The sequence below is a fragment of the Agelaius phoeniceus genome, chromosome 8 (genome assembly GCF_051311805.1).
Source record: "Agelaius phoeniceus isolate bAgePho1 chromosome 8, bAgePho1.hap1, whole genome shotgun sequence".
NCBI lineage: Eukaryota > Metazoa > Chordata > Aves > Passeriformes > Icteridae > Agelaius > Agelaius phoeniceus.
This window is the reverse complement of record NC_135272.1, coordinates 12,029,518-12,057,060: the sequence shown is the minus strand read 5'-3', so window position 1 is coordinate 12,057,060 and position 27,543 is coordinate 12,029,518. Positions and strand designations below refer to the sequence as shown.

Sequence of the window (27,543 nt, the reverse complement as noted above, 5' to 3'; positions counted from 1 at the left end):
ATGGATTTCTTAGAAGAAAGCAAATCCATATTTTAAAATGGTCTGGCAGGTGTTTTTTATTGTTGTTTTGCTTTTAGAACTTGCAAGTCACAACAGACTCCACAGTTCAAGATCAAGATAAGACCTCAACAGTCCAAACAGGTATAAACAACTGCTTGGTTGTTTTTCAATCTGTATTTCTTTGGATTGTAACCAGAAGAACTCTGCTTTAACTGCAAGTAAGTAGTTGAGGCTTCAGAAGGTCAACATATGGTGGAGCAGCAAGCTGAGAGCGTTGTGCAAGGAGAGGAAAATCACAGAGTATCCTGAGTTGGAAGGGACCCGTAGAGTTTGTGAAAGTCCAACTCTTGGCCTGCCCAGACACCCCAACAATCCCAGCCTGTGCATCCCTGGGAGCTTTGTCCAAACCCTCCTGGGGCTCTGGCAGCCTTGGGGCTGTGCCCATGCCCTGGGGAGCCTGGGCAGTGCCCAGCACCCTCTGGGGAAGAACCTTTCCCTGAGATCCAGTGTAATCCTCCCCTGTCCCTGGTCAGAGAGCAGAGATCAAAGCTGCCCCTCAGAGGAGCTGCAGCTGCCAGTGAGGTGTGACCTCAGTCTCCTCCAGCTGAACCAAATGCCCTCAGCCACCCCTTGTATGGTTTCCCCTCCTGACCCTTCACTATCTCTGTGTCCCTCCTTTGGAGATTGCTCTAATAGCTTTATGTCTCTCTGACATTGTGACATCCAAAATTGTCCCCAGGGCTCGAGGCAAGGACATCCCAGCCCAGAGCAGAGCAGGATGATCACCTCTCTCAACTGGTGCCAGAAGATAGGGACAGTTGTCAAAACTCAGCTGGAGAAACAGAGCTAACAGAGAAACAGGTGATCTTGGCACAGGAAATTGAAAAACCAGAAGAAGAAGAAGAAAAGGAGAGTGTTCCTCATAAAATTGAAGAAAATGACCATGCAGAACAGGAACTAAGCATTACACAGGTAAGTGAGCAAGAGAATAAGTTTGAAGGTGAAGGCAGTCTTGTCCAAAATAAGGAGGAATAGGAAGTCTTTTTGCTGAGAATGAGTAGAAAGCCATTTTTTGCTTAGTTTGCTTACAAAGCACACAGGGCTTTAGATATTTTTATGGGAAAATGGAGTGAATAAAACAGTTCGCAACCATTCTTTTGGATCTTTTACCCTTGTAGAAACCCTTTGCATAATTTTTTTAATCTGTCTTTCAGTGTCGTCAGTCTGTGGTGAATGTTTTAAGCTAAGTATTTATACCTAAGTATTAATTTTTCAGTTTCCATGAGTTTATTACCATAACAAAAACCCTTTGAAACATTGTCAACTCTGCCTATGTCTTGCCAGCATACATATATATATATATATATATATATATATATATATATATATATATATATATATATATAAAAATATTGCCAGCACTGTATAAATGTCCAAATTGAGAATGAGAACATTATTCTAACTATCCTTAGGTTTCTTAGACTTGCTGGTGCACTGTTGATTCTATGCTGATACTTTTAAGAGTAATGTGATAATTTCCAACAATTTCCCAGTAAGTGGCCAAGAGCAGTGAGGGGGAAAGTGCTGAAATTGCCACAGGGGTTTTTTCCACTGCTAGTGGAAACACTTACACTGTTCTTGGACTTGAACAGACAGGAAAAACTGACATCACAGGGAGTTATTTTACAAAATATGAAGAAGAAGAATCACTTCCTATGTACCTGAAATATGTACTTCTCACGGAAGCCATGTTTGTTGAACTGAAAGAAAGGTGAGCTGAGAAAAATTTCTGTTCTTTCTTTCTCTTTATGTGATGGACAAACTTCAGCTGTTTAGAAGAAGCATTAGACTAGAGAGGCAAAAGTTATCTAATTACTAATATCTAACTATATATATTTATATAGTTAGATATTTAATTATAAAATTATGATCATACAGTTATTATGTTATTCCACTTTTTAAATTTATACAAATATGAGAAAATATTTACATTGCTTTGTATCTATGGCTGTCAAAGTACCACAAAAAACATTTACCTTTACAGAAAATTCATATTTTATGGAAAATTATTTAGTGAGAAAACATATTACAGAAAGATAAATAATTTGCCCAACTTTACTGCAGAGCCATGAAGGTAAAATGGTATTCAGTACTAAGCAGCTAGCTCAAAAACTCTACCAGTATTGTGCAAATGGTACTGAAACAGTACCTTCCTATAGCCAGAAGTTGAATTCTTAGAAATAATATATTCAATAAATTCTTATTTATTATTTACTATTCCTCACTGTAATATTTCTTTTTCAATCATAGGATTCGCCTCTGCTTTTTTGAACACTTGGAGAAATGGTTTGCAGAATCCTTGTCCAACTCCTATGTCCTTGTAGCTGCCAAGAAAGAGGAGCTGAATTCAATACTCCTGCTGCATCTTAAGTTGCATCAACAAAAGCAGGAGGAGATACAGACAAATATCTACAATGTTCGAGCTGGTATTGACATTTTTTTGTGTTCTGAGCATCACATGTCTTCATTTAGAGATGGTCCTAAGTGGGCCAAAATCTGTTTCAGCAGTAGTTGACTCAGTAATAGAGGACAATAGAAAGCAGTTGAGTGTCTATGAATTTCCATATATTATGTTACTCACATATTTTTTAAATGACATTTCTGTTCTATAGCTCTTCCTGGTTTGTGCTGTGTATTTTTTGGAAAAATAGACAGCAGTGCCTTGATTAACAACTGGATTGTAGAAGATGTTGAACATTGTATTGTCAATGTTTGTGAATTCTCATCCACACTGAAATTATTTAACAAGAGTTTGTGGTGTACAAAAAATATTTTAAAAGTGTTGCAGAAAAAGAAATTAGCAAGTTGAGAGAGCCAAAATGTCAGGGCCAAGCTTCTAAAAACATGAGAGGGAGGATTTGTCTTTGTAAAATATCACTGAGCAGCTGCAGAGCATCCTGTAATGAAAATCCGTTTTGCATGGGAAGTGTCTGGTTTTTATGGTGAGAAAAAATATTTTGGTTTGTTGGTCTTTAATACATAAGCTAAAAATTCTTCTTTGAAGAACAGGCAAATAATTTTTCAGTTTCCCTTTTTCTGCAGAGAGGACAGGTGCTTTTTCTGGTAGCTTTCTTGAGGTGATGGGCTGACTCTTGATTTATGCAGCTATCATTCCAGAAGAGAGACCAAAACCTATTTTTTTCTTTCCCTCACAAAACCAGGAAAAGTGTATTTTCCATTAAAAAAATATTACCTTTAGTTTTCTTACAAGACTGACAACAGAGAGATAATGGAGATATCAGCAATGACCAAAAAAAAAGGAAAATGCTTAGTGTAAACAAGAGACATTTGTGGTTTGAATGGATTAGGAGCTGTTAAGGACATATGTCTTTCACAGGAGAAAAGTCAAAGAAATGAAATTGAATGTATTTAATTTGTATGTTTTAGTGACTATGAGCTCTGGCTTTGTTTATTTTGCTGCTGCAGTTGATCACAGGTTAACTGGGCATTGTGCTAGCTCACAGTAAAGAGGAAATAATGTCCCTATTGTAAACTTCCTTTCCTCTCAGCGGAGCTATCACTTCACAAAGAGCACCTTGAGTGCCACTGTGCAATGCTGGCAGAAAGCCTGGAAAGGGAGAAAGCTGAATTCCTCAGATTTTCAGACCAGCTACAGAAGCTCAACACAAACTTCCATTCCCGAGTCCAAACCTTGGAGTATGACTTGCTCCACGCTCCTGTGACTGAGCAGTAAGTGTGCCACTGCTGTTGCTGTGAATCCCCCTAGTTAAATACTCCTGGTTGCTGTCTGAGATGTCTATGGTTTGCATTCTGAACCTGTTTTATATCTAACTGCTCTTCAAGGAAGACTACTTCATAAAACTTGAAAACATAAAGAATTTCATTCTCTTTCCCTGATGAAATTAAAATCAATACTGAACACATGGGAATTCTCATCTCCTTTCAAAGTGCTGGCAGTCTTTAAGTAGAAAAGATGTTTCATCTGTTTAGATTTTACCCAGTTTACTGAACATGCACAGTAATTTCAGTTGACTGTTTTTGAAGAAAAGTGCCCAATAGTATCAGCTGTTGCTGATATCTTCCATGGGTTCATCCAAACCATCCCAGCTCGGGGAGTTGCTTTGAGAGTCATAAATCCCTTTGGAGTCCTCAGTTTTTCTCATGTCTTTACAGCCAGCACTTGCTGAATCATCCTGTGTGTTCCTCTTCAGACATGTTTTCCCTGTCTTTTATTATTTGCTGTTAGGTCAGCTTCTTCCAGCAATAATCTGGAATCAGAGCTCTACAACCAGCTGGAATCCATCAGGGTTACTGTGAGAAGTTACCAGCAGCACTTGGAGGAAGCTTTTGGAAGATTAAGGGATTCCAATGTGGATTTTCTCAAAAGTTGCAGGTACATTGATTTCATGGAAATGTTGTTTATAAATGATGACTTAGTTCTGTGAATTGGTGTTTGTTGCATAGGCAGAACAGTAAAAGTAAAGTTTATTTTGTTCTTCATCTGGTTTCCTATTTAGAAAAAGAAATGTATCTTGTTAAACGACAATTATTATGCTGTTTTCATCACATTTGTGTTGTTTCAGGGCTGTTTAGCTAAAATGGTCTTGGAGAAAAATGACTCACAGCCAATTGTTTATATGTTTGCTTTCAGATTATTTTCAGAGAGTGGTAACTTTGCATCTGAGGAGGTAAAGTTTTTCAACGAGTGTCTCCAGAAAGAAAGTAAGCAAATTGACTTGGTTGAAAGTTCAGTCAAGACAGATGTGGAGCAAATAAAATCGAGCTGCTTGAATCAGGTATGCAGATTGATATGATTTCAAATGATGTTTTCTATTGACATTTTTGATGCAATTTGCAGTCAGCCTCCTTTCAGATTAGAGCTGTAAGTCTGTCCTGTTTGGCAGTCACGTGATGGAAAAAATTAGTAGAATGGCAAGTTCTATCATTTGAGTTTTAAAAAGTGAAAATTATTTTGTCCTGTCTTTTGTTTCTGACATTCTTAAAGGCTACTGAACTTTTCAAGCAATGTGGAAAAAAGTTTGCTTCTTTGTCTCTGAGCCGAGCCTTTATGGAGAAGGTCCATCAATATTTGAGAAAGCTACGACAGCAAATCAAATCAGAGGTACAAACAGGAACATCAGAACTTTGCTTAAATTCAATATAATTTTCTTTTATACCTTTGAGGAGATTTTGGCTGAATTCATAGTGGACAAATATTACATAATTCTTTATGTTAATTTAAAACTGGTTTTCTGTCACTATCCACTTAAAAGTTTGTTTTTAATGCTGCTGCAGCTGTGCTGGAACACTATGGCCTTGCAGCACATTGAGAATGTACATCTGAATTCACCAATATTTTTGTGTGGTGCAGCAAACATTGGAGTGCTGCTTTTGTGAATTATTGTTTTCAGCTACTTCTCTGAGTACCAGGGATTTTTAACCAGTTTTTATCAGTGGTTCTGTTGGTTTGAAAGTGGAGCCTCTGAAATTCCTGTGAATAGGGATTTTACTTTTCCAGTTTCCTAAAGTTTGTTTCTGCTTTAGGTAGCAAATTCCAATTTGCAGTCAGTCACAATAAAGTCTTACCTGGAAAAGATTCAGCAGAAGAGAGATGCTTATGTTCATTCTACTGCAGATAAAGAAGTAACTTCTAATCAGCACGTAATGGTATTTAATTTGACTTCTTATTAATTGTTATTAAGTTGGTATAAACTAATATTTTTGAGGAAGACTTATGTTTCCTTATATTTGGGGCTGGGCAGAAACACAGAATTTTTGCTCAGAAAGGTCCTTGTCCTGGATTCAGCTGGGATAGAGTTAATTTCTTCTCAGTAGCTGTTACAGTGCTGTGGTTTGGATTCAGAGTAAGAACGGTGTTGATAACTCAGTTTTTGCTAAGTCCTGTTATCCTAAGTCAAGGACTTTTTTCTTCCTTGTCTCCTGCTCTGTCACTGAGGAGGTTCACAAAGGAAACTGGGAGGGAGCATAGCTGAGACAGGTGACCCAAACTGGCCAAAAAAGGGATATTCCAGCCCATGGAGTGTCATGTCCAGTCTATAAACTGGGGGAGTTACGTGGAAGGGCCATTCTGGGTTTAGGAAGAGGGGCCTGGCATTGGTCAGCAGGTGGTGAGCAATGGTATTGTGCATCACTTGTTTTTAACTTTTTCTTCTTATTATTATTTACCATTATCACTAAATTTCACTTTACTTTCAATGATTAAACTGTTCCTAACATACAAGTTTTCCTTTGATTCTCCTCCCTATTCCATCAGGGCAAGGAGGGTTGAGCTGTGTGATGCTTCATTTCCAGCTGGGTTTAAAACCCCAACAGTCCTTTTTGGACAGTCAGTACCTGTTTTCCTGTTTGCCAAACAAAAACCTCAACCTCTTACAGAATCTCATTGCTTCCACATCTGTGTACATAAACTGGTGACAGAACAAAGGCAAATAATATTGTTTGCAAGAGTCAGCATGTGTGAAAAGGTTAGAACAGTCAGTTTAGTAAATACCATCTGTTTTATCATATCTTTCAGGCTTTAACTGCTGAAGAGTTGTATGCTTTTGCCAGAGAGATGTTGGAAGAGCTGGAAAAGAGGAGCAAGTATCTTGACTGTTTTGTAGTAAAAACAAATATCCCACCTGACACTGTAAGATAACATTCCCATTCTCTGTATTTTATTTAATATTGAGAGAATTTTCATATGTACATGTTTTAATGGCTATTTAGAATTTCTGCTTTGAATTCTCAAATGAAAAGAGAATCTGCATTATGCTGAGATGTCAAAGACACTGTAACATTAGGACAGCCTTTTTAAGAGGCTGAGTAAATCACCAAGTTTCCAAAATGCTGAAGAGATACATGGCATTGCAATGAGTTGCTCAGTTCTTCACAAGAGTTTGTTTTCAAGGTGTAGCACTATTCAGAAGTACATATTTCACAGGTTTCTTTAAATTATTTTTTTTTTAAATCCCAAATGGATTTTGTTTTTATCAAACGAGTTATGTTTTCTTTCCTCCCTTTTCTGGGAGTATAAGAGTATATCCTTAAACACTGTTTATGTATGATGATTATAAAAATGATTATAAAAAACTACTCTTAACTGCTTTGAAGTGTTTTAGAGCTGAATAGCTGTAACAACATTGCTGTTAGAATGACAAAAAATTTATTTGAGCCTGTGAAGCAAGATATTGTCTGTTTAGAAAATCTTCTCTAGTAGTCAGTCAGTCCATGGAATACTTTCACTAACTGCCTGCTGTGGTCTACAGGGCTTCATTTTTCTTCCCATTTCAGGAGGCCCTCACCACTGCTGGCACAGATGGGACATTGCAGGAGCACTCAGCCACTCCTGACGTGGACTGGAGGTCACAAGGTTCCATTGCTCCTGCTCTTCCAAGAGACAGTCTCAGTTCTGAGAGCAAAAGGATGGTGATGGGACTGGATCCTGACAAATTCCCTTTGTTAAATCCAAGTGGAATGGGTACATCAATATTTGATGATTTGGCAATAAAAGCTATTGGAAATTTAGCTGGGTAAGTACTTGTTTGCCTAAAGGTAGTTTTCTGTCCATGTCTTTATTTATATTTTCTTTGCCCAGAACTAGTGAATAGACTGGTCATAGGTAATACTACTAGATATTTCCTAATCAGTCTAAGCTGAGATTGCTTTCTCTTTGAAACCAAGATTTCTCATAGCCAAAAATACCTCTTTGTGAGTGACATCTAGTATACAGTGATCAATTTTAGGTATTTAATTTTTGTCTTCTAGAGCCTTATTTTAGTTAAAGGTGACTACCTGCTATGTAGTTGACTGAATATACAAAGTGTAAAATGAAGAGTGTGACAAATGTTTGACTTCCAAATAGTATTTGAATGCAGTTTTGCTTGTAGAAATTCCAAAATTCCAGTTAAACAATCAGTCCTATGAAATTACTTCTATATACACTGTCAGTTGTAAAAGTAATCCTATCTGTTAAACATGATCTCAGAAATTTAACTCATTTAGCACATGATAGGGATAGAGAAATTGCCTAGTTTCCTATATAATATAGTATAGAACATAAAATGATAGGATATGCACTAGTACTTAGCTCTTTATTTTTTTTTTCTTTTCAGATTTGACCCATCAAAAAAATACCGAGACCTAAATCGGGGGAAAAAGAATCCAGGTGTGCCTGTATTTCTTTTAATATTTTCTTTTCATCTAAATTGTAGTTCCTGGCATTTTATTGCACAGGTCTAGCATGGTCCAGGCCAGTGGCTTCTATGCTAGGAACTCTGAGATAGTTGTGCTTCTCAGCTCTTTCCCTGACCATCTTTACTTAGATAAAGATGATTTGGGGCTCCTAAAGCAATAACAGCTGCAGAATGAGATAATAATATTATAGAGTGCCTGTGTTTGTGATAGCAAAAGAGAAATGGGGTAGAGAAAAGAAATGTTGAGCAGAAATCAATATATAGATAATCAGGGATCCTTCTCACACTGTATCATCATCTGCTCAAAGGTGAGCACAGAGGTAACCCCAGATGTTTCCTACCTAGTGTTCCCATTTCCTCATCTCTCTTCTGCAGACCTTGACTCTTCCAGCCATTTCCAAAGCTATCCTAAATCTCTTCCACATCTGCAAGTCCCCATGGCCACCAATACTGTGAATGTAACCCATTCATTCTCTTTCTTTACATGCCTTCACTTTGCTTTAAATTTCCTCCATCTACCATGTATTCTCTGTGACATTCCTGGGACTCGTGCCCCAGCACATAACCTTTACTGCTGTTTCCACTTCTGGGTTACTGCAGGTTACTGTCTGACAGAAATGATTGCTCCTGTAGTTGTCCCCTCCATATTGTAAGGAAATGTTATAGAAATAAGAATACAATATATATATACACACAAAAAGCACTTCAGTTGGCATTTGTGCGATATTCTTCTTTCCTTGTTAACTGTAAGCAGTTCTTCCCCCAGCAAAGAAGAGGGTATCTGATGCACATTCTCAGAAGTCTTCTAGCAAGAGGTCATCTCGGGATGAAACCAAGAGAAAAAAAAGGTGAGACCCCTAAAAGGAGGAATTCCACTTTAAATATTCCTATGCAAGAATTTACCTAAACTTTGTCAATCCATTGAAAGATTCTTAGTGCTTGTTTGTATAGCCTTCTTTCCATCTGCTGCTTATCACTTGGAATCTCTTACCTGTTTATGTCCACATGATCAGCTTTGTGGGGCTTTTTCCCCCCCAGATTTTGACTGGAAAAATGAAATTCTTCTTCATCTGCTGCTGTTTTGTATTTTGAAGTTGTTGAAATATAGACTAATCCTTAAATCAATGTGGCTTAATTAATATCAATGTGTCTAAATAGTTTGTCTTCAGCTTTGTCCACAGATTAGTGAAATGAGCTATTGTAATAGTGAAAACAACAAAAAATTTTTGAGCAACTGAGAGTAGAAGAGAATTCTGAGAATCTTTTTCCATGGAAATACTGTCTTTATATTGTCATGCTTTGGGAATGGTAGTCCCAATTTTGTGCTCCTAGCAAAACACTCCAAACCCCGTGCTGCTTGCTCACTCCCCTTTCCCTGCAGCAGCTGGAGAGGAAAATTGGAGGCACAAAAGGTGAAGATCAAGTTAAGATAAGAACAATTTATTAGAAACAGCAGTGAGATAAAAAAACTAATAGTAACAGCAGCAATGTTAATAGCAAAGTGTGCAAGAGAGGCAAGTGATTCACATGTAAATGCTCACCATGAGCAAACCCCTGAGACTGCACCAAATTCCCCAACAGCAGGGACCCTTCCAGCCACTCCCACAATGATGAGAGGTAGAGAATCACCTCCAGGTCCTGGCCATATCCCCTCCTGGCTACTGCAGAAATTAACCCTGGCCTGGCCAGACCCAGGACACAGAATACTAGTTCTAGAGTTAGGCTTTATCTATTTTTTCTCCAGTTTCATGTCTGACTAGCTCAAATCATAAGCCAGAGATAGAAAACACTTGTGGATAGTTTCAAATTAATGCTTTTCCTTTCCAGTGAAAAAGGCAGAAAATCTCTTACCAAGGATGAGAGATCCCAGATATTTGGAAAGAAGCCTCCAGAGTCTGAGTAAGTCATGTATTTCCAGAACAAGAAGTTCATCTATAAAAACCCTCTATCTATGTATGTGTCTTTCTGTCTATCTCTCTATCTGTCTGTCTATCATTATGACATAGAGTTCACCATTGAATTTTGAATTTAGCCTTGATATTTATAGGTCAAAGTACTTTCAGAGCAGTTCCTTTTTGCAGCATCATAATAGTGAAGATGTAAGGCATCTGGTTCATTCTGTCTGGTGTCTGAAGTGGGAGGTCTTATTGGAGCCCTTTTTGTACATTTATGGGAAGTGGGTGGGGAATTAAAATAGCCTCTCTTTCAATTATTTTCACACCTAAGAAGACAAATAGATTTTATATCTTCATTCTTCTACTCAGTATTCCATTAATGGGAATAAACAAGGTTCCATTCCCCTTCTCTAAGAAAATTATATATTGTTTCTTCATATGTACAGCTATAGTCTATAGAACTGAAATATTGTGTACATGACATGCAAAACTATTCAAATTATTGCTTAAGATGTTTAAGTGTTTGGGAATTTTATTCGATAAAGTGTTTCAAAATAATTCCAGTAAACAGCTAGACCCACCTTCAAATATTTTTGCTTTATCTGAAATGCATGGTAAGCTCTTTGGGCACAGGAATTTGGCTAAGATTGCTTTTTTGTGACACTGACATGGCAGTGCTCTCCAGTGAGCAATTACAATAGTCCCTTGTCCTGGCTGCATATGAAGAGAATCTGTGCTAATGTGGGGGAAGGTTCTTAGGCATTCTGAACATTGGTTTGTGTATGCTCTGAAAAATGGACTAAAATTAACCTGAACAAAATACTTGAAAAACAATTAATATTGCCAGTGTGATTATTTAACAGTGTGATGATATTTTAATGTTTTTTTATTATTTTTTTGGTTTTCAGTACTTTTAAGGGGATTATTATGAATATTCTCTGGAATGGTAACAACACCTTGCTCTGCCTGGGTGAGGTAAGGAAATGTCATGTTCTTTAGTCAGTTCTGCTTTCATAGGTGTGCTCCTGTGTTAGAGAAATTATTTGCTTCTCTCAATATTTGGTAGACTGTCCAGAAATTTTCCTTTCTTCTTCTACTGTTACTTACCTAGATATGATGTGTTTAAATGTGTTATCAACATTTTTCTGGTTTATCTTTCCCTTCTGCAGGAGTTCTATGGAGACAAGAAGAATCCTTACTTGGGAATGCTTGACGATCTGCCAGACACATTTGAACATTGGGCAGAAATGATCAGAGTGAAACTACTGTCATACCAAAGGCAGACAGATGATTACTACAATTTCTGTCTTGGAGGTAAATTCATTCAGTTAAGACTTGCATTTTCTTGTGTATGTAATTTTCATGTGTATGTAAGGTGAAAATTGCAGTGAGCAAGAATTACATTATTGTCGTAATCCATGACACTCAGTGGAAAAACTCCAGTTGACTTTACTGGATATTAAGCCAATATTCTTTTTGTATGTTTTATCAGCTACAAAAAGTGTAGCAAAGGGCACTTGACTAAGTTAAAAGACCTGTACAAAGTCACATCTTTGAGTAAGTGTATGTTTCTCAAAGCTTTGCACCTAGAAAAAGGAATGTCAGGGACACAATCTCTGGGAGAAAAAATTCCAGGCTGTTTGTGTCACATGCACACCCTGTCTTTTCCAAAAAGAATTTCAGGATCAGCTGAAGTGGTTTGAGGAGGAGCTCTCTTCTGTTTCCCAACTGGTTGTGGAAAGTCTTTTAAAAGAACATGAGCAAAAGCTCAGCTCTTTTACTGGTCATATTCAGCATCTCTTCAACAGACAGCTGAAAGATTGGGAAGATATGAAGGTATGTATCATGGGCATTCTGGAATGCTTTGTAGTGTAACCCATGGTAAATGCATCAGAGTGATAACATTTTATTTTTCTCATTCTCACTGTTTGCTTCAGCACTCTCTGCTGAGCTGACCACAGATACAGTTTTCTGTGTTTGCACTTAGTCTGCTTAGTTCTCCTGGAAGCTTTGGTTTTCATGGAACTCTGTCCCTTCTCTCCCAGCTTCCAGCACTGGGCTGCCTCTTTCTAATCTTCTCGGCTCTGCCTGTCATCTTACACTTGGATTGTCAGCTCTGTGGTGGCTGTGACCTTGGAGTATGGCCAGACAGCTCCTACTGTATGGGTGCACTCCTCTGTAAGAACTGTGATGTAGGGATAATGAAATTCTATATTTACCATCATTCATAAAAGAGGCAATTTTGTCAAGTGATATCAGAACTGCAAACAGAATCATAATGGAGATCACACAGAAAATGCTATAGTGTCTTGAGATTGTGTCTGAGTATTAAAAATTAGGTTAAAATTACAAATATAGAGATACAAAAAATACTTTATTTACCACGTGGTAGGAGAGATGATTTTTTATTGAAAATAAATCCCAAAGTGAGAACAGAGGCCAGCAGAGAGGCAATTTGGTGCGTATTGCACTGCAAAGCTTATATCCAGACAGCAAAGAAGTAGCTCCATTTTCCTTGTCTTTCTGAATACCTTTATAGAAAATGTTTGTGGTTTATTTCTTCCTCTTTATGTCTCACAGTATATTCTTTACTGAAGGCATTTCTTTCTTACATACTTGCTTCAAGACTACGCACCGGAGAAAATTGCATTACTCCCTAGGACACCCAAATAACTGCCTTCAGCTGGAGGCATTGTGCCAAGAGGAGATAAAAAGGCAAAAAGATCAAACTGATGCTGTTCACCTTAACACAAAGATGCTGCAGGTAAGTGTAAAGTCCTTGCTTAATGTGAACTTAAATGTTGTATTTGGCAAGAAGAGTGAATTTTGGATACATTTTTCCTCCCCAAAGGAAACTTGAGATTTTTTTCAGTTTTAAGCAATCCTGTTCATATATTGCTAAACTCTTAAGTGATGTATTGTCAGCATTAGATCAATATAGACATAAGTGTATCTGCACACACACAACTGCTTAGATACATTTTGGAACTTACTGATATTTTATATCATTCATAGAATCTACTGTCTGTGAGCTTAATGGTGGGGAAGAGTATTGGCTGTGGTGGTGACATCCTCTGGTTAGTTCTCTTACTTCCACATAATAGATGCCTGGAAAGGTTTCTTCTCTGTGCATTTCATTAGTGCAAATAATGTCATTTTTCTACATAAGATGAAGAACTGAAATAAGCTGAGTTTACAGGAGAGATTCAGGAATCAAAATACTTTTCCCCCTTCATCCCTGGGTTAATTGAAGGTTGGTTCCCCAGCATTAAAGCCTGTTGTTTAGTTCTCTCAGGCCACTTACTCCAAATTCTACACTGTCTGCAGAGTACTGATATTTTTAATTCCATAGTATCTCCTTCTACTCCTCACTCTGCATACAGGCACAGAAACACAAATGCCTGATTGAGAGTAACACCTGGGCTAAGCACTTCCACCCAAAGTACCTGAATTCCAAAATTATCTTTTTGGCTAGAAGCTGTTTTTATCATGTTAACCCAAATGTGTAACTTCTAGGTACCTGTACTCAAAACTCTACAGTTTTTTGATCTTTAGATATCAGGCAATGTTAAGAATATGCAGAGACACTTTAAGATGCTTTTATATGCAACTTTGAGCCTTATGTCTGTTATCTGCAGCTGCTGCAGAATGGCAGGGTTTGATATTTGTGTAGTCTTTCAGAGCCAAGTTAAAAGGAGAGGAGATCCAATTATCAAAGGAATTCCTCTCACTTGTCTCCAATGTTGCAACAGGATTGTGCTGCTGAGTGTGCTCAGAGCTTTTTTTCTGCACTGGCTGCCCTGACTGAAAAGCTCCTCTTGGACCTAGATGATACCATCACTGTTGATGATGTAAAAGTAGCAGGTAAGAAAAGAAGAGATTGGTTGTTCAGGCCTCCTCTCCCTTGTCAAAGATTGCAGCAGTCTGTCCCTAGGAAGAGGAGGCTTTGCTATTATTTGATTGAAATTAAAAGATTTGCATAATAAAGCATGCAAAGCTATTTCTTGAGTGTGAAGAGCATTGAGTTGCACAGTTATTCCAAAACAGATGTATTCCTGGCATTGTTTTGTTTCTGCTGAGCATATCTTCTGTTACCTCCCAGGAACTGAAATAGCCACTGAGAAGATGCCAACTTTAATGTGTCATAAACAGTCTGAACTTCCTCCAGGAACCTCCCGAGTTCAACAGTCAGTCAGACGAGGAAGGAGGTAGTATGTAGAGATACTGGACACTGTTCTGGCTAATTCCTCTGCTCTGAACTCATATCAAGCCCTGTCCTAATAGTTTTTTGCTGCACTTGTTGAAACTGCAGCTCATCATTAGTAATGTTATTGAACTAGTAATGGAGTAGTTTGAGTGGGCAATGATTTTAAAGAAAGGATTGCAATGGATCCAAATAAAAGTGAATTACATATAGTATTGTAGAACAATACCATGTCACTGCTATTGCTGTGCCACTTGTTTGCCACTAGTTATCAATTCATTACATTCAGATCTATGAATAGTCTGTGTATTGTTGTTCAGAAGAAATGAATTCTATACTGTGGAGAGATCCTGATGCTTTAAAAGAACAGGTGGTTGTACTAAACAAAGATGTTTTTAGAGTGAACCTTTTATGGGAAAAAAAAATAACATTGATCTTTGGCACCTTAGTCCAAGTAACATGAATTAGTATGATCTGTTCTCTTTTTTAACTTCTTTTTCCTGAGTTTGATTTGGTTGGTTTGGTTTTTTATAGGTCTTGGCCAGGAATACCTGAGACTTCTGTTCCTGACACTCCAGACTATATTCTTTGCAGAGGAACTGCATCAGTTTCAACAGCTAAGACTACCCTGGGCCATCTGGCAGTGGTGGATGCAAGACAAGCTGCATACGAGGTGGGTCTGTGGGCAAGGACTCTTGAGTGGGCTGCTGCTCTTGTGGGTTTGGTTTTTTAAGAAGACAATTACAGAATCTTAGTTGTGTGTGTAAGTTTTTAAAGTACACAATGTTTGCTGATCTTAAGGCCATAATATCTGTGTGAAGGAATCTTTTCTCATGTCCGTTTCTTTGTGATGCTGTCAGAAGCAGACAGGGTTGGTTCCTCATGGAGTCTTCTCATTCAGAGACATGACAAAGGGGAATTGTTTCAGCAGAGAAGTATGGATGGTGTCAGAAACAGGACACTGCATTCTGGCAGCATCATAGTTCCAAAAGCAGCTGTGCCCCAGTGCCATTCCAGTCCTGCTTGTTTTCACTCACCTTTCTTTCTGAAGCTTTTAGCTCCAGCCTTAGATCACAAAAGCTGATTTTCCCATAAAAGATGAAGAGCTGTAAAATATTTCATATCTATCTTATATCCACAACTATCACAGATTACTGTTTCCACCATCAAAATAATCACTCTTTCTTCACTGAGTCTGTTAAAAGAACGCAGACAACTCTGCCTCTGACTGGCACAGACAATGGTTCTCAAAACAGCAGTGCTTAGCAGTTAGGAGAATATTTTTATGTTAAATCACTTGGAGATGTCTTTATACATCTGACCTGGAAGTAATTGTACTCCCACTGAACTAAATTCACTTTTTTAAAATATCTGGTTTTAATAGGAGAATGTAAAATATACTGTCAATGATGGGAAATGCCATCAAAACTATCAATTTGCATGTGTGTTTTATGTATCTAGTTCTGGTGCCCAGGAACCTGATTACAGCACAGATTTGAAGGGTATGTGGTTGTTTGGATACAAATGGTTTGATAAAAGGATTGGATACAGAATGCATGCACACCACAGGAGTATTTTCCTACATGTGTGTTGCATTAAAAATACAGTACTTTATGTTTTTAGCATGGACTCTTTAAGAATAATAAAGTGCCTTGAGGTTTTTATAGTAGTCTCCAAGTTTCTGTCTAGAGGAAATAACTTTTTAGCAGTTTTGTAAAGCTCAGTTCATACCTTTGAGTTAAGAAGTTCCAGCAAAAGCCTGAGTGCATCCTGTGTTGTCTTGAGAGAAGGCAAGTCCTTACTCTTAAGAACTAATGGAAGTGAGATGAAGATATTGCATTTTAGCAAAATTTAAATATTGCTGATAATTTAATTTCAGAAGTCTTTAAAAGGAACACAGCTAATAGTTAATTATTCATATAGTTCTGTTGTCAAAGGCAAAATATAAGTAGCCTCTATGTAGTCTTCTGACACAATGGATCAGTACCTGGATTTAGGCAAATAAAATTATATTTCATCACTACTAATTTTTTCCTTAATTGTTGGGGTTTTTTTATACAGAAATACAAAAGTAAAGTTGAACAGCTGTTTGCCCAGATCAAGGAAGAAAGTGCAGCTCAGCTGCTGGCAATTCAGCGTTGGAGTGATTGGTGGGAAGAATCTGTCCGGAAGATAAAGAGACTCTACATCTGAGATCAGTCACTTTTTGCTGAGCTTTGTTGGTGTAAATTGACAAATTTGTATGAATGTCACTAATATTTTTCCTTTTTTCTTATTAATCTGTTGCATTGAAAGAAGCTAAATTTTGCCTTTTTGTTTGTTTTGCCATGTTACCACTTGTTTCTTCATATGCAGTCTTAATATTACTACTATTCTCATCTTTACATAACCACCTGGCTTGGCTTACAGTATTGTCTGGTACCATTCACATGTGTTTGTGCACATGAACCCTCTGTGCAAGGGCACTTAAAGCATATTTATTAGCAGAGTTTACAGGTTTTGTTGCAGTTTTGCCCCTGAGAGCTGGTTTGGTATGAAAACTACCCAAGGCATTAATGAGAAAACTCCCCAAGGTGTGAAAGAGAACCATCCCTAACAAAGCACCCTTGCATCAAGGCCCCTGTGCCCAAGCACCTCTGCACAGACACCTCTGATTGGAGATGACCAGCTTGATAAAGATACACATTTTATGTTGTCTTGGTTGAACAAGCTTTGACTTGCCTACCCTTCCCATTCCTTGCCTTGCCTCTCCTACCTTGTGTTGCCTGCCCTTGCCTATCACTTTCTTTCATTGCCATGCCTTGCCTGCCCCTCCGTTGCCTTGCCTTATCTATCCCTCTCTTGCCTTCCCTTTCCTTCCCCTTCTTTGCCTTGCCCCTCTGTTACCCCTTACTTTCCTTGCCATGCTTTGCTCCTCCCTTGCCCCAGTCTTTCCTCTCCCTTTTCCCTTTTCTTGCCTTGTATTGACTTGCCCTTCCTATGCCACTCCCTTGCCTGGCTTTACCTTGCCTCTCTGACTGACCCCTCCTTGCCTTTCCCTGCCTCCATCTTGCCCCTCCTTTGCCTTGCCTCTCTTGTGTTTTCTCACCTTGCCTCTCCATTGTGTTACCTTGCTTTTCCTTCCTTTGCCCATCCCTTACCTTGCCCTTCCTCTGCCTTGCCTATCCTTGTCCCCCATGACCCCTCTTGCATTGCGTGCCCTTGCCCCTCCCTTGCCTTACATTCACTTTCCTTTCTTTGCCCATCTCATGCTCCACTCTTGCCTTACTCCTCTCTTTCCTTTCCCTTGTCTTTCCTTGCCTTGCCCCTTCTTTGCCCCTTGCTTTACCTTCCCCTCCATTGCCCTTTCTTGCCTACCTCTCCCTAGTCTTGCTGTCATTTTCCTTTCATTGCCCCTCCCTTGCCTTGTCTTGCTTTGCCTCTGCCTTGCCCCTTCTTTGCTCTCTACTGCCTTGCCTTCCTTCCCCCTCCCTCCATTATCCTGCTCTTGCTTTCCTTCCTTTGCCTATCCCTTGCCTGCCTGACCTCCTCCCTTTATTTCTTTGCCTTGCCTTAACTTGCTGTTGCCTTCCCCCTCACCTTCATTCTCTTGCCTGCCCTTGCCCTGTTTTGCCCCTCCCTTGTTCGGCTTTTCCTTACCATACCTTACCTTGCCCCTCCATGGCATTACCCCTTCCCTTGCCCCTTCTTTGCCTTGTCCCTTCTTTGGATTTTCTGTTCCTCCCGTTTATTACCCACCTGTTTATTCCTACACCAGTCTGCAGTGCCTGGGTACAGTGCCAGGGATAACTCTCTTCTTACTATTATTTCTCTATTGCCATAGTCATTAAAATAATTTTCCTCCTCTCCCTGACTTCTTCTGATTTCCCCATGTTTTTGTGGTTTATCTAAACCTGTGGTGGGATAAAAGTAATCTGGAGGTAAATTAATTTACACCATTTATAGACAAATAGTAAGAATTCTTAAATGGGGAGCTAGCCAGAGAGTCTGGCTTTTCTTTTTTTTTTTTTTTTTTTTCCTGTGAAATGCTCTCCTTTGCCTCCTTGCCTTTGAGACAGGCTTTTTTATGACAGTTCAGCTCAAAAAAGACTGTGTAACAAACAACCTTCTCGCCCCCAGTGACAAGAAAACAGCCTAAAATCAATGCCTACATGGGCAGTCTGGCTGTCCCAGGGGCAACAGGACACAGACCACTGGCTTTTATGCTAAAGTTGTTTTATTGAAGGCTGTGACCTGACATTCCTTAAGATTTTGCTGAACTGCATCTGAAATGGGGAGAACACAGACAAGCTGTATAGATGCTGGGGGTAATTTAAATGTAATTTGTTTCACACACAACCCAACAAGACAAGCTGTCGTAATTTAAACATAGTTTATTTAAACATAAACAATGGTGATACTTAATTAAGCATAGATATTTACTTTTAAAATATTTGCTTAACCACACCAAACCACCAAGCAAACACAATCTACCCCACTTGGCAAGACCAGGGTACAAAATCTGAAGCCAAGCTTAATTCATTTTTGCCAAAGAGCACCATGATTTATAGGTTGATTCCATTGTCCTTCAGTTGTGGGAGAGGATTTTGACACGTTTCAGTGCCTGCTGGATGCTTTCTGATGGGTGGGAGAGAAGCATTTATCAAAATTAGTGTGGGCAGCAGCACAGGGCAGGATTCTGCCCTTCTGCTCAGGTGAGACCTCACTGGGTCCCAGCAGAGGCGGAACACGGACCTGTTGGAATATCCAGAGGAGGCACCAGGCTGAGCAGGGGGATGGAGCAGCTCTGCTGTTATAAAAGGCTGACAGAGTGGGGATTGTTCAGCCTGGAAAAGAGAAGGCTTTGGGGTGAAGAGAAGGCATTGTGGCCTTTCAGTACCCGAAGGGAACTTAGAGGGAGAATTTACTTACAACAGCATGTACTTACCAGGACCCAGAAGAATTGCTTACCACTAGGGAGCAGGGTTAGATTAGATATTAGGAACAAATTTCTCCCCGTGAGAGTGGTGAGGCCCTGCCAGAGGTTCCCTAGAGAAGCTGTGCCTGCCCCATCCCCGAAGTGTCCAAGGCCAGGCTGGACGGAGCTTGAAGGACCCTGCTCTAGTGCAAGCTGTGCCTGCTCATGGCAGGAGCTGGGATGAGATGGTCTTTAAACCCCCTTCCAACCTACACCATTCTATAATTGTGTCCCAGAGGGGGCACTCCCATGGGGCTGCACAAGCCAGCAAGCCGGGCTGGGCCGGCCGCGGAGCCGCTCGTTCCCCGCACTCCCCGGGCAGCCCGCAGCGGCCCCGGGCTGCCGGCGGCGGGGCTGTCGCTACCGAGAGCGGCTGCCCGAGAGCGGCTGCCCTGCCGCCCCTCCGCCGTCCCTCCTTCCCTCCCGCCCTCACGCCGTGTCAGCCGTGCGCGCGCACCCGCCCGCCCTCTCGCCGCCGGAATGTGGGCGACGCTGTCCCGGCCCTGAGGCGGCTGCGCGGCCCCGCCGGGCTGGAGGCAGCGGCAGCGCGGGGAGGACGGCCCGGCTGCAGCGGTGAGAGATCGCGACGCTGTCCCGGGCCTGCCTCGCCGGGGCGAGCGGGGCGGAGCGGGTGTCATGAGGGGCGCGGGCGGGGAGGTCGCCGCTCCCTCAGGAGAACGGGCGCGGGAGGAGAGGGAGCCGCCGGCCCAGCCCGTGTGACGGGGGATAGACAGATAGATCGTGCCCGCTGACCTGAGGTGGCTCCTCGCTGGCCGCGGGCCGATGGTTCCGCCGCTTCGTGTTATTTGGTGTTTGTCTGTGCGTGTGGAGTTCCCTGGGCAGTGGCGCTCCGGGAGGAGAGGAGCTGGAGCACAGGGCAGGATTTAAAAAATAAAGTTGTTTTCGTGGTCAGGAATGCGAGAGCGCTGTGGAAGCGTTCATCTCCCTGCCTCCTCCGCGGGAAAAGTGAAGTCACTTCCCAAGAGCCCGGACTAGCAAAGTACTGTCCTAAATCTGGGCGTCTGCATGCGTCAGTTTAATTCTGTTTCATTCAATTTTATTCAATTTCATTCAATTTCATCTAATTTCGTCTACGTTATGTTTTGTTTTCGGCTGGTTGTCTTTTCCGTTTTTTTGTCTTTTTTCCTCGGTTGTTTGTTTCATTTCTGGGGGTTTGTTTTATTTTTTCAAGCCCTTTTCCACTCTCTCCCGACCCGTAAGCTGGTACAAAATTCTTGTCTTTAGATAAAAGTACTTGAAAACCTGCTGGTACCACCTGAAGCAGGGACGGCAGTGAAGGAAATGGACTTGCTGACTCTCCTCCTGCACAAGTTCCTGCAGTGTCGTGTGTACTTTGCTCCTGCTGTCACTCTCTCGAAGCTGTGTCGCCACGAGTGCTTGATTTGCTAGTACTGTGAATAAGGAATATCCTACCGCATTTCACAGCTGTATCCATCCATCGTGTGCCTAGGAGGGGGAAAAAAAAGATTCAAAACTCTTCTTTAAAACAGAGAAAAAAAAAAATCTAGTGACAATTAAGAAATAACTTGCTTAGGGGTAAGCATTGTTTGTCTCTCTCACTGTCATGCTCTAGTCTCACAACCACGATGTTTTTCAGCTAAAACTTTCAGAAGGGCAGGTGTGCTTTTAGTTTCCAGAGAGATGTCTTGTTGATGATACAGGCAACATTTTGTTATTCTTTTAAAAGCAGAGAAGGTGCTGTGGCTTTATTTAACCAAACCTCTGTGATATAGGCCCAGTCCTGACTGCCTGTCAGACCAACCTGGCTCCAGATTGTATAAAGGTTTACTGGGCCTATAAGGTTGATTCTGCAAATTATGCCTCTGCCTAGGTTTTAAGTAGGATTGTAGCTAACTCTGTTTATGTGGGTTAGATGGTAATAATTATATGATTAATAACTTACTTTGTAGTTTAAACTTGAAAAGACTACAAATACAGTTACAGTAAGCACAAATTGACTCCAGTGTTGTCAGAATCCTGCCAGTGAGTTTCTGGAGAGGAGCCAGCACCAGCTGATGAACCCCAAAACTCATGAGTGACAGAGCCTTCCACTACTTCCTTCTGTTTTAGGCAGAGGTGGAAAATCATGCTGGGTTAGTTTTGTTTTATTTATTTGATTTTTAAAACAACTGCTTTTTTTTTCCAAAAGGACTCAGGGGCTATGAACAGCTTGGCTGTACATATGAGAACTGTAAAAATTGCTCTGTAGTGTTTGCTTTAAGATGGTTATAGTGAAATGTATTGCTTTGTTAAAAATAGCATTCAGTTCTTTAAAAAGTGATTTACAGATTAGGTTGTGGTGGTGTTAGTAAGGGAATTGCAAAAAGATCAAGTTTACAATGTGGCTCTCTTGTGTTCCTGGTGTACTCCCTGGCATTTCAAGGCAGTCTGCATTGTGGCTGCTCCTTCTCTTGTCTCATCAAAGGGACTTCCACAGCCAGGAAGTGAGTAAAAAGAACTAATCTGGTTAAAAAGATGTACTTCTATTTCTCTTTTTTCTGTTCCCTGAGGTACTCTGATTGCAACAACTTCCTGACCCAGCTCACTTGCCTGGCCATGTGGATATGGGCTCAGTCCAGAGGAGGAGGTTGTGTTGGCAGGGGAGAGAGTGGAGCAGTCTCAGGTGTTGTGGTGTCCTTAGCTGGGACCTGGCTTTGTGGTCACTGAGTAAATGGCAGAAGCCAGTGCTGCTAGAAGAACCTACACTGTGGGTTTGATTCACTTGTGGTGAAGGTAGCAATGATAGTAAGGGTGGAGGCTCTGTTTTTTTCTGTCACTACTGTCTTAGATTGATTATGAAGCCATGGTGTAATTTTTTATTGGCTTTTGACAACACTAAATGGACTCAAGAGCCATCTATGTGTCTGTGTTCTGCCATGGGCCCACAGAAATTGCTGTGGGTTTCTTCTTCTCTCTCCTTTGTTCATCTGTTCTGCTCTCTGAACTTTCTGGTGAGTTCTTAATTTCAGGGAGTGATCTCAGCATTGTTAGGGGTTTTTGTAAATTTGTTCAGCTCTAATTTCAAAATAATTAGTTGTATATTGCTATTACCTCTGCTGTAATAGGAAGGCTATTTCAAACTTGACTGACCTTAGTAATTACACACTTTCTGATTTCTAGTCTAGATTAATTTGTCATGGGATTATACGCATTTTATGCACCCCATGGACTGATAGGTTTTATTGGCACTCTTGATCTTGGTATTAAAAAAAAAAAGGTGCTTTTAACAAAAAGGATGCAAAAATGTGTGGAAATACACCATGGAAGGTTTGTTTGCTCTTTGGGCCACCAGCTACACTAATCATTCCTGTAATAATTCTCAGCTTCTCCCCATGAATTTTAATCTTGACCTATTAAGTGAGAATTAAAATGCACCTTTCAGGCATTAACATTGAGCTTCCTGAAGGTGTCCTTTTAGTGAAGGTTAAGTTGTTTTCAAGTATATTTTGACAAGATGTGTTTTTTGAAACTCATTCCTTTGGCAGTTTGTTCCAGTCTCAATCTTACTCTGTTATACTGGTACAGCTGTTGAAGGAGCCATTATTGTAAATTGCATTGGTGAAGGGATTCTTTGTTCTTTGATGGAGTCCTAGTCCATAAAAAAGACTGACACCTTTGAAAATTACTTATTTCACCTTCTTTCTGTATTCTTAACTTTAAAGAGAAACAAAAGCAATGTGTAGATTATTAGAAAAGCTCTGTGGCTTTTAAGGTGTTTATTTAAATTTGCTGTCAGGAGTGTTCCCAGAGGGGACTTTGTGATGCTGACAAACTAGTTTGTTGGGTGTGACTGTTTGTAAACAGAACATAAATACACAAATGGGGCACCAAAATCTGCTTAGTAAAATAGATTGCTCTGAGAGCTGAGTAAGGCCCTTGTGGAAAACATGTTAGATTGTGTCTTTCATGGAATATTTCTTACTCTTTGGAAAAAGTAGCATAACTGTCTTTCTAATGTTTTTAAGTGGTCAGAGGGAAAAAGCAGCTTTTGCCACAATGAGATGGGCCACAGCCATCTGCTTTCCTGCTCTTGTCACCCCTGTATCATGAGCCAGAATATTGAAGAAATTGTGGGTTTTTTAAGATCAAGTAGGCTTAAAAGTGCAGAATTTTTCTGATGCTGAAAACATGTTCCCTGTTTGTGGGGGAAGCACAGCAGTACAAAGGGAAGAAGTTCTGAGGGCAAGAAGATAAGAGATAGGTACATTTCTGTGTACAACACTGGATGTAGGCTGACTGTATGTACAGGAGAACTGGAATTTTGAAACACATGATTGAAAGTAATAAACCTGATGCAAAACCTGCTGAAGGAAAGTTTCTAATATAGAATAATTGGCAGGTCAAATAGTAAATTCCTAAAACAGAGTCATTTAGGTTGGAAGGGGTTTCTGGAGGTCACCTAATCCAGCTCCCTGCATATATTAAAGTAGGAATAATTTAGATAAGATTGTTCCAGCCTTTAACACTTTTCTGGGCAATCTGTTTCCACATTTGACTGCACACAGTGATTTTTTCTTTCCTCCCTCCCTTTAAGCTAGTTGAAATTTACTCTCCAACTTGTGTCTGTTGCCTATTAACATGTCAGTGCCCATCATCCAGAAGAGTCCAGTTCTCTTTTCTGCAGCCTTTCATTAGAGAGCTAACAGTGATAAGGATTCTGTAGAGCTCTTTTCTTGAGCAGATTGTGCAAACTCAGTTCCATCAGCCTCTCATTGTACACCATGTGCTCCTGCCATCTGGCCAGCTTGGCCACTGGACCTGCTCCAGAGTGTCTGTGTGAGTCCTGCACCAGGGAGCTGCACTGCAAACACGGCCTCACAGGTGCTCAAAAGAGGGCACTGATCCTTCCCTGGGCCTCCTGCCTGAACTCCTGCATGCAGCCCATGCTGTGCTCAGGTGCCTTTGCTATGAGCATATACTGGTGACTTGTTTCCAGAGTTTTGTCTGCTGGGATCTCCAAATACTTTCCTGAAGAAGTGAGTCTTTATCTAGTTTGTGTTCAGCCTGTCTTGTCACAGAATGTTGTTCTGCCACTGATACAGGACTCAGCACTTGCCTTCACTGAACTTCACAAGGTCTTGCTGGTCCTTTCTCCAGCCTGGCCAGGTCTGAGTGGAGCTGACCACTCCTCCCACTTTGGTGTCATTGGAAACTTCCTGAGGATGCAGCCTGTCCCATCATCTAGATGATTCCTAAAGACATTGGGTGGTACTGCTGGTACTCATTCAGGTGATCCCTACAGGATGCCACTGCAACTGCTTGGATGGAGCTTGGTACAGCTGTGGCTGTTCTTTCAGCTCAGCAGTCCGGGCAAATTCCCAAACACCTCACTGCTCCCTTCCCCCATGCCTGTCTCACCAGTTTGGCTGTAGGGATGCTGTGGGAGACTTGTTAATGGCCTTCTGTGTCCTGTGCTCTTCCATCCTTTGCTAAGCCAGTCATCTCCTTGCAGTAAGCTCTTGTGTTCTTCAGGCATCACTTGTCCTTACTAAATCCATGGTGGCTACTCCCTGTCATCTTCCTGTGCTCCTTGAGCAGAGGGATGCCCTTGCAGTAAGCTCTTGTGTTCTTCAGGCATCACTTGTCCTTGGTAAATCCATGATAGCTGTTCTCTGTCATCTTCCTGTGCTCCTTGAGCAGAGGGATGCCCTTGCAGTAAGCTCTTGTGTTCTTCAGGCATCACTTGTCCTTGGTAAATCCATGATAGCTCTTCTCTGTCATCTTCCTGTGCTCCTTGAGCAGAGGGATGCCCTTGCAGTAAGCTCTTGTGTTCTTCAGGCATCATCAGTCCTTGGTAAATCCATGGTGGCTCTTCTCTGTCATCTTCTTGTGCTCCTTGAGCAGAGGGATGCCCTTGCAGTAAGCTCTTGTGTTCTTCAGGCATCACTTGTCCTTGGTAAATCTCTGGTGGCTGTTCCCTGTCATCTTCTTGTGCTCCTTGAGCAGAGGGATGCCCTTGCAGTAAGCTCTTGTGTTCTTCAGGCATCATCAGTCCTTGGTAAATCCATGATAGCTCTTCTCTGTCATCTTCCTGTGCTCCTTGAGCAGAGGGATGCCCTTGCAGTAAGCTCTTGTGTTCTTCAGGCATCACTTGTCCTTGGTAAATCCATGGTGGCTGTTCCCTGTCATCTTCTTGAGCTCCTTGAGCAGAGGGATGCCCTTGCAGTAAGCTCTTGTGTTCTTCAGGCATCATCAGTCCTTGGTAAATCCATGATGGCTGTTCCCTGTCATCTTCTTGTGCTCCTTGAGCAGAGGGATGCCCTTGCAGTAAGCTCTTGTGTTCTTCAGGCATCATCAGTCCTTGGTAAATCCATGATGGCTGTTCCCTGTCATCTTCTTGTGCTCCTTGAGCAGAGGGATGCCCTTGCAGTAAGCTCTTGTGTTCTTCAGGCATCACTTGTCCTTGGTAAATCCATAGAAGCTGTTCTCTGTCATCTTCCTGTGCTCCTTGAGCAGAGGGATGCCCTTGCAGTAAGCTCTAGTGTTCTTCAGGCATCATCAGTCCTTGGTAAATCCATGGTGGCTATTCTCTGTCATCTTCTTGTGCTCCTTGAGCAGAGGGATGCCTTCCAGGAGGATTTGCTCTATAATCCTCTCATGGACTTAGGTTAGGCTGGCTGATCTGTGGTTGCCTGGATCCTCCTCCTTGCTCTTGGAATTGGTTGTGATATTTGCCTTTTTTCTGGTCAGAAGGAGCCTCTCACAGTCTCATGGCCTTTCAAAAAGTGGTAGAGTGTGATAGCTCAGCTATACTGGCCAGCTCCCTCAAGATTCTTAGATATAGCCCATCTGGTTACATAGATTGTATATTTTCAATTTCCTGAAGTGCTTCCAAGCTTCATCTTTCTCTTTTGAAGGGGACTTCTCACTCCAGCAGACTGCTGCTGGACTCAGGGGTCTGGAAGGCTTCTGAGTGGGCCTTTCCAGTGAAAACTGGGGCAAAAACAAGCTAAAAATGTATGTAATCCTTCTCCATGTACTTTGTTAACAGGTGACTTGTGACTTGTTCCACTGAGCACAGAGAGCACTTCTCCCTAACCTTTCCTTCTGCTGCCAATGTTGATTTTTCCTAATGCCATTCTAAACCTTATGTCTTTGGGCTGCTCTTGGGTAGCTTCTCCAGCATCTCCCTGCTGGGTGCTTGTGAAGCAGAGATCAAAACTTTTCTATCTGGGAATAGGTAAAAGTTCAAAATTAGTTGAAGTGTTGGTTAACGAATGATTCTAACCTCAGCTTGTTGTGGTTGAATGTAAGATTTCAGTTCCCCCTAAACAAGCAGCAAGGAGTATCTCACTCTTGGATAAGGGGGTGAGCCCTGCCTGAGATGTAGAGTGCAATTTGTACCAAGGAGACGAAGCAATGAGAAAAATGATCCACAGCTCTTTTTTTTTAAATTATTTTTTTTCCCTCATCACTAAAACAACTAACTCCATGTAGAAATGTACATCTTCAGTGTATGCCTTGCCCCTTTCATTGAAAAGGAGATGTTAATATTTAACAACAAGATGGGTGGATAAATATTTGATGCCATCTGTACATAAATGCTTCCAGTTGGAATGAATATAATTATTTTCTGTTGATGCAGGAATCCATTTGAGAAATCATTGGGATAAACTAAAATTTTGGAAATTAAAGCATTTTTTATTCAAGACAAATAAGGGAGTGAGTCCTTGAGTTACAATCTGTGCAGACAGTCTGAAATTATGTTCTTGGTTAGTTTAAACCCTCTGCATGTGCTTGATGTATCCTACAGTTTCCTGACTGGTGTAAGTGGATTCCTGCTGATGTTCTGGTGATTCAGTGGTATGAAGGTAAAGCCTTGGCTATGTCAGTTACTGGTCTGGCTGCTCTGTCCAAGTAGGGCTTTGGTATGGATAATATGGGTAATATTTTTAGTCTGTGTGGACTAGAAATACTCTCTTTAGCATGCTTGGGAGTTCTGAGGTGTTTTCTGCCATAGTAGAAAGATTTTGAAGTGGAGTTACATTTTGATGCAAAACAGTGCACATTAACTGTGGTAATTAATGGTAAAATTATAACCTGCACATTTGCCATCATGTGTGATCTTTCATTTTACATTAGGCTACTGGCAAACTCTTAAATAGCAAACCTAATTACTAATAATGGTAGACAGCTTCCTGTTTTAATTGCTCAAATTCTTGGTATCTCCCACATGATTTCTAACTGGAGAAGAAAAGGTAAAAGGGCAGAGAAAAGGAAAGAGAAAGGTATTTTTAAGAAGCAGTAAAC

At 40.8% G+C, this 27,543-nt stretch overlaps 2 protein-coding genes and 1 long non-coding RNA gene across 17 annotated transcripts in view; 2 read left to right on the top strand and 1 right to left on the bottom strand.

Annotated features, from left to right (window-relative positions):
- The window catches only part of CCDC180 (coiled-coil domain containing 180), a 29,799-nt gene extending 11,631 nt beyond the window's left edge, over positions 1-18,168 (top strand). For 2 of the 7 annotated variants that reach the window (XM_077182025.1, XM_077182024.1), the window contains 22 exons: positions 78-141; positions 740-972; positions 1,653-1,771; positions 2,311-2,486; positions 3,570-3,750; positions 4,268-4,414; positions 4,673-4,817; positions 5,027-5,143; positions 5,566-5,688; positions 6,557-6,670; positions 7,315-7,553; positions 8,136-8,188; positions 8,983-9,064; positions 10,044-10,115; positions 11,020-11,086; positions 11,281-11,425; positions 11,787-11,947; positions 12,738-12,875; positions 13,864-13,975; positions 14,214-14,319; positions 14,850-14,988; positions 16,377-18,168. In XM_077182025.1, the coding sequence (XP_077038140.1) occupies positions 78-141; positions 740-972; positions 1,653-1,771; positions 2,311-2,486; positions 3,570-3,750; positions 4,268-4,414; positions 4,673-4,817; positions 5,027-5,143; positions 5,566-5,688; positions 6,557-6,670; positions 7,315-7,553; positions 8,136-8,188; positions 8,983-9,064; positions 10,044-10,115; positions 11,020-11,086; positions 11,281-11,425; positions 11,787-11,947; positions 12,738-12,875; positions 13,864-13,975; positions 14,214-14,319; positions 14,850-14,988; positions 16,377-16,508 (2,865 nt within the window). In that variant the 3' untranslated portion in view covers positions 16,509-18,168. Of the gene's footprint in view, positions 1-77; positions 142-739; positions 973-1,652; positions 1,772-2,310; positions 2,487-3,569; positions 3,751-4,267; positions 4,415-4,672; positions 4,818-5,026; positions 5,144-5,565; positions 5,689-6,556; positions 6,671-7,314; positions 7,554-8,135; positions 8,189-8,982; positions 9,065-10,043; positions 10,116-11,019; positions 11,087-11,280; positions 11,426-11,786; positions 11,948-12,156; positions 12,876-13,863; positions 13,976-14,213; positions 14,320-14,849; positions 14,989-16,376 lie in introns of those variants that run through there. The other 5 variants (XM_077182026.1, XR_013183204.1, XR_013183205.1 and 2 more) reach the window with 5 other exon arrangements.
- A 504-nt stretch (positions 18,169-18,672) lies between these two features.
- On the bottom strand, positions 18,673-20,222 carry LOC129123513 (uncharacterized). Of its 2 annotated transcripts, XR_008534704.2 has the most exons (3): positions 20,026-20,222; positions 19,050-19,141; positions 18,673-18,932 (listed from the first exon to the last, which is right to left on the bottom strand). It is a non-coding gene; the product is annotated as an uncharacterized LOC129123513 (long non-coding RNA). The 2 variants fall into 2 exon arrangements; XR_013183203.1 differs by having other exon boundaries at positions 18,673-19,141.
- Positions 19,705-27,543, top strand: part of RABGAP1L (RAB GTPase activating protein 1 like) — a 234,162-nt gene continuing 226,323 nt past the window's right edge. For 2 of the 8 annotated variants that reach the window (XM_054638113.2, XM_077182017.1), the window contains exon 1: positions 19,705-19,845. The gene's annotated coding sequence lies outside the window, so the exon portion shown is untranslated. Of the gene's footprint in view, positions 19,846-20,517; positions 20,830-27,543 lie in introns of all 8 variants that reach the window. The other 6 variants (XM_077182016.1, XM_077182014.1, XM_077182015.1 and 3 more) reach the window with 6 other exon arrangements.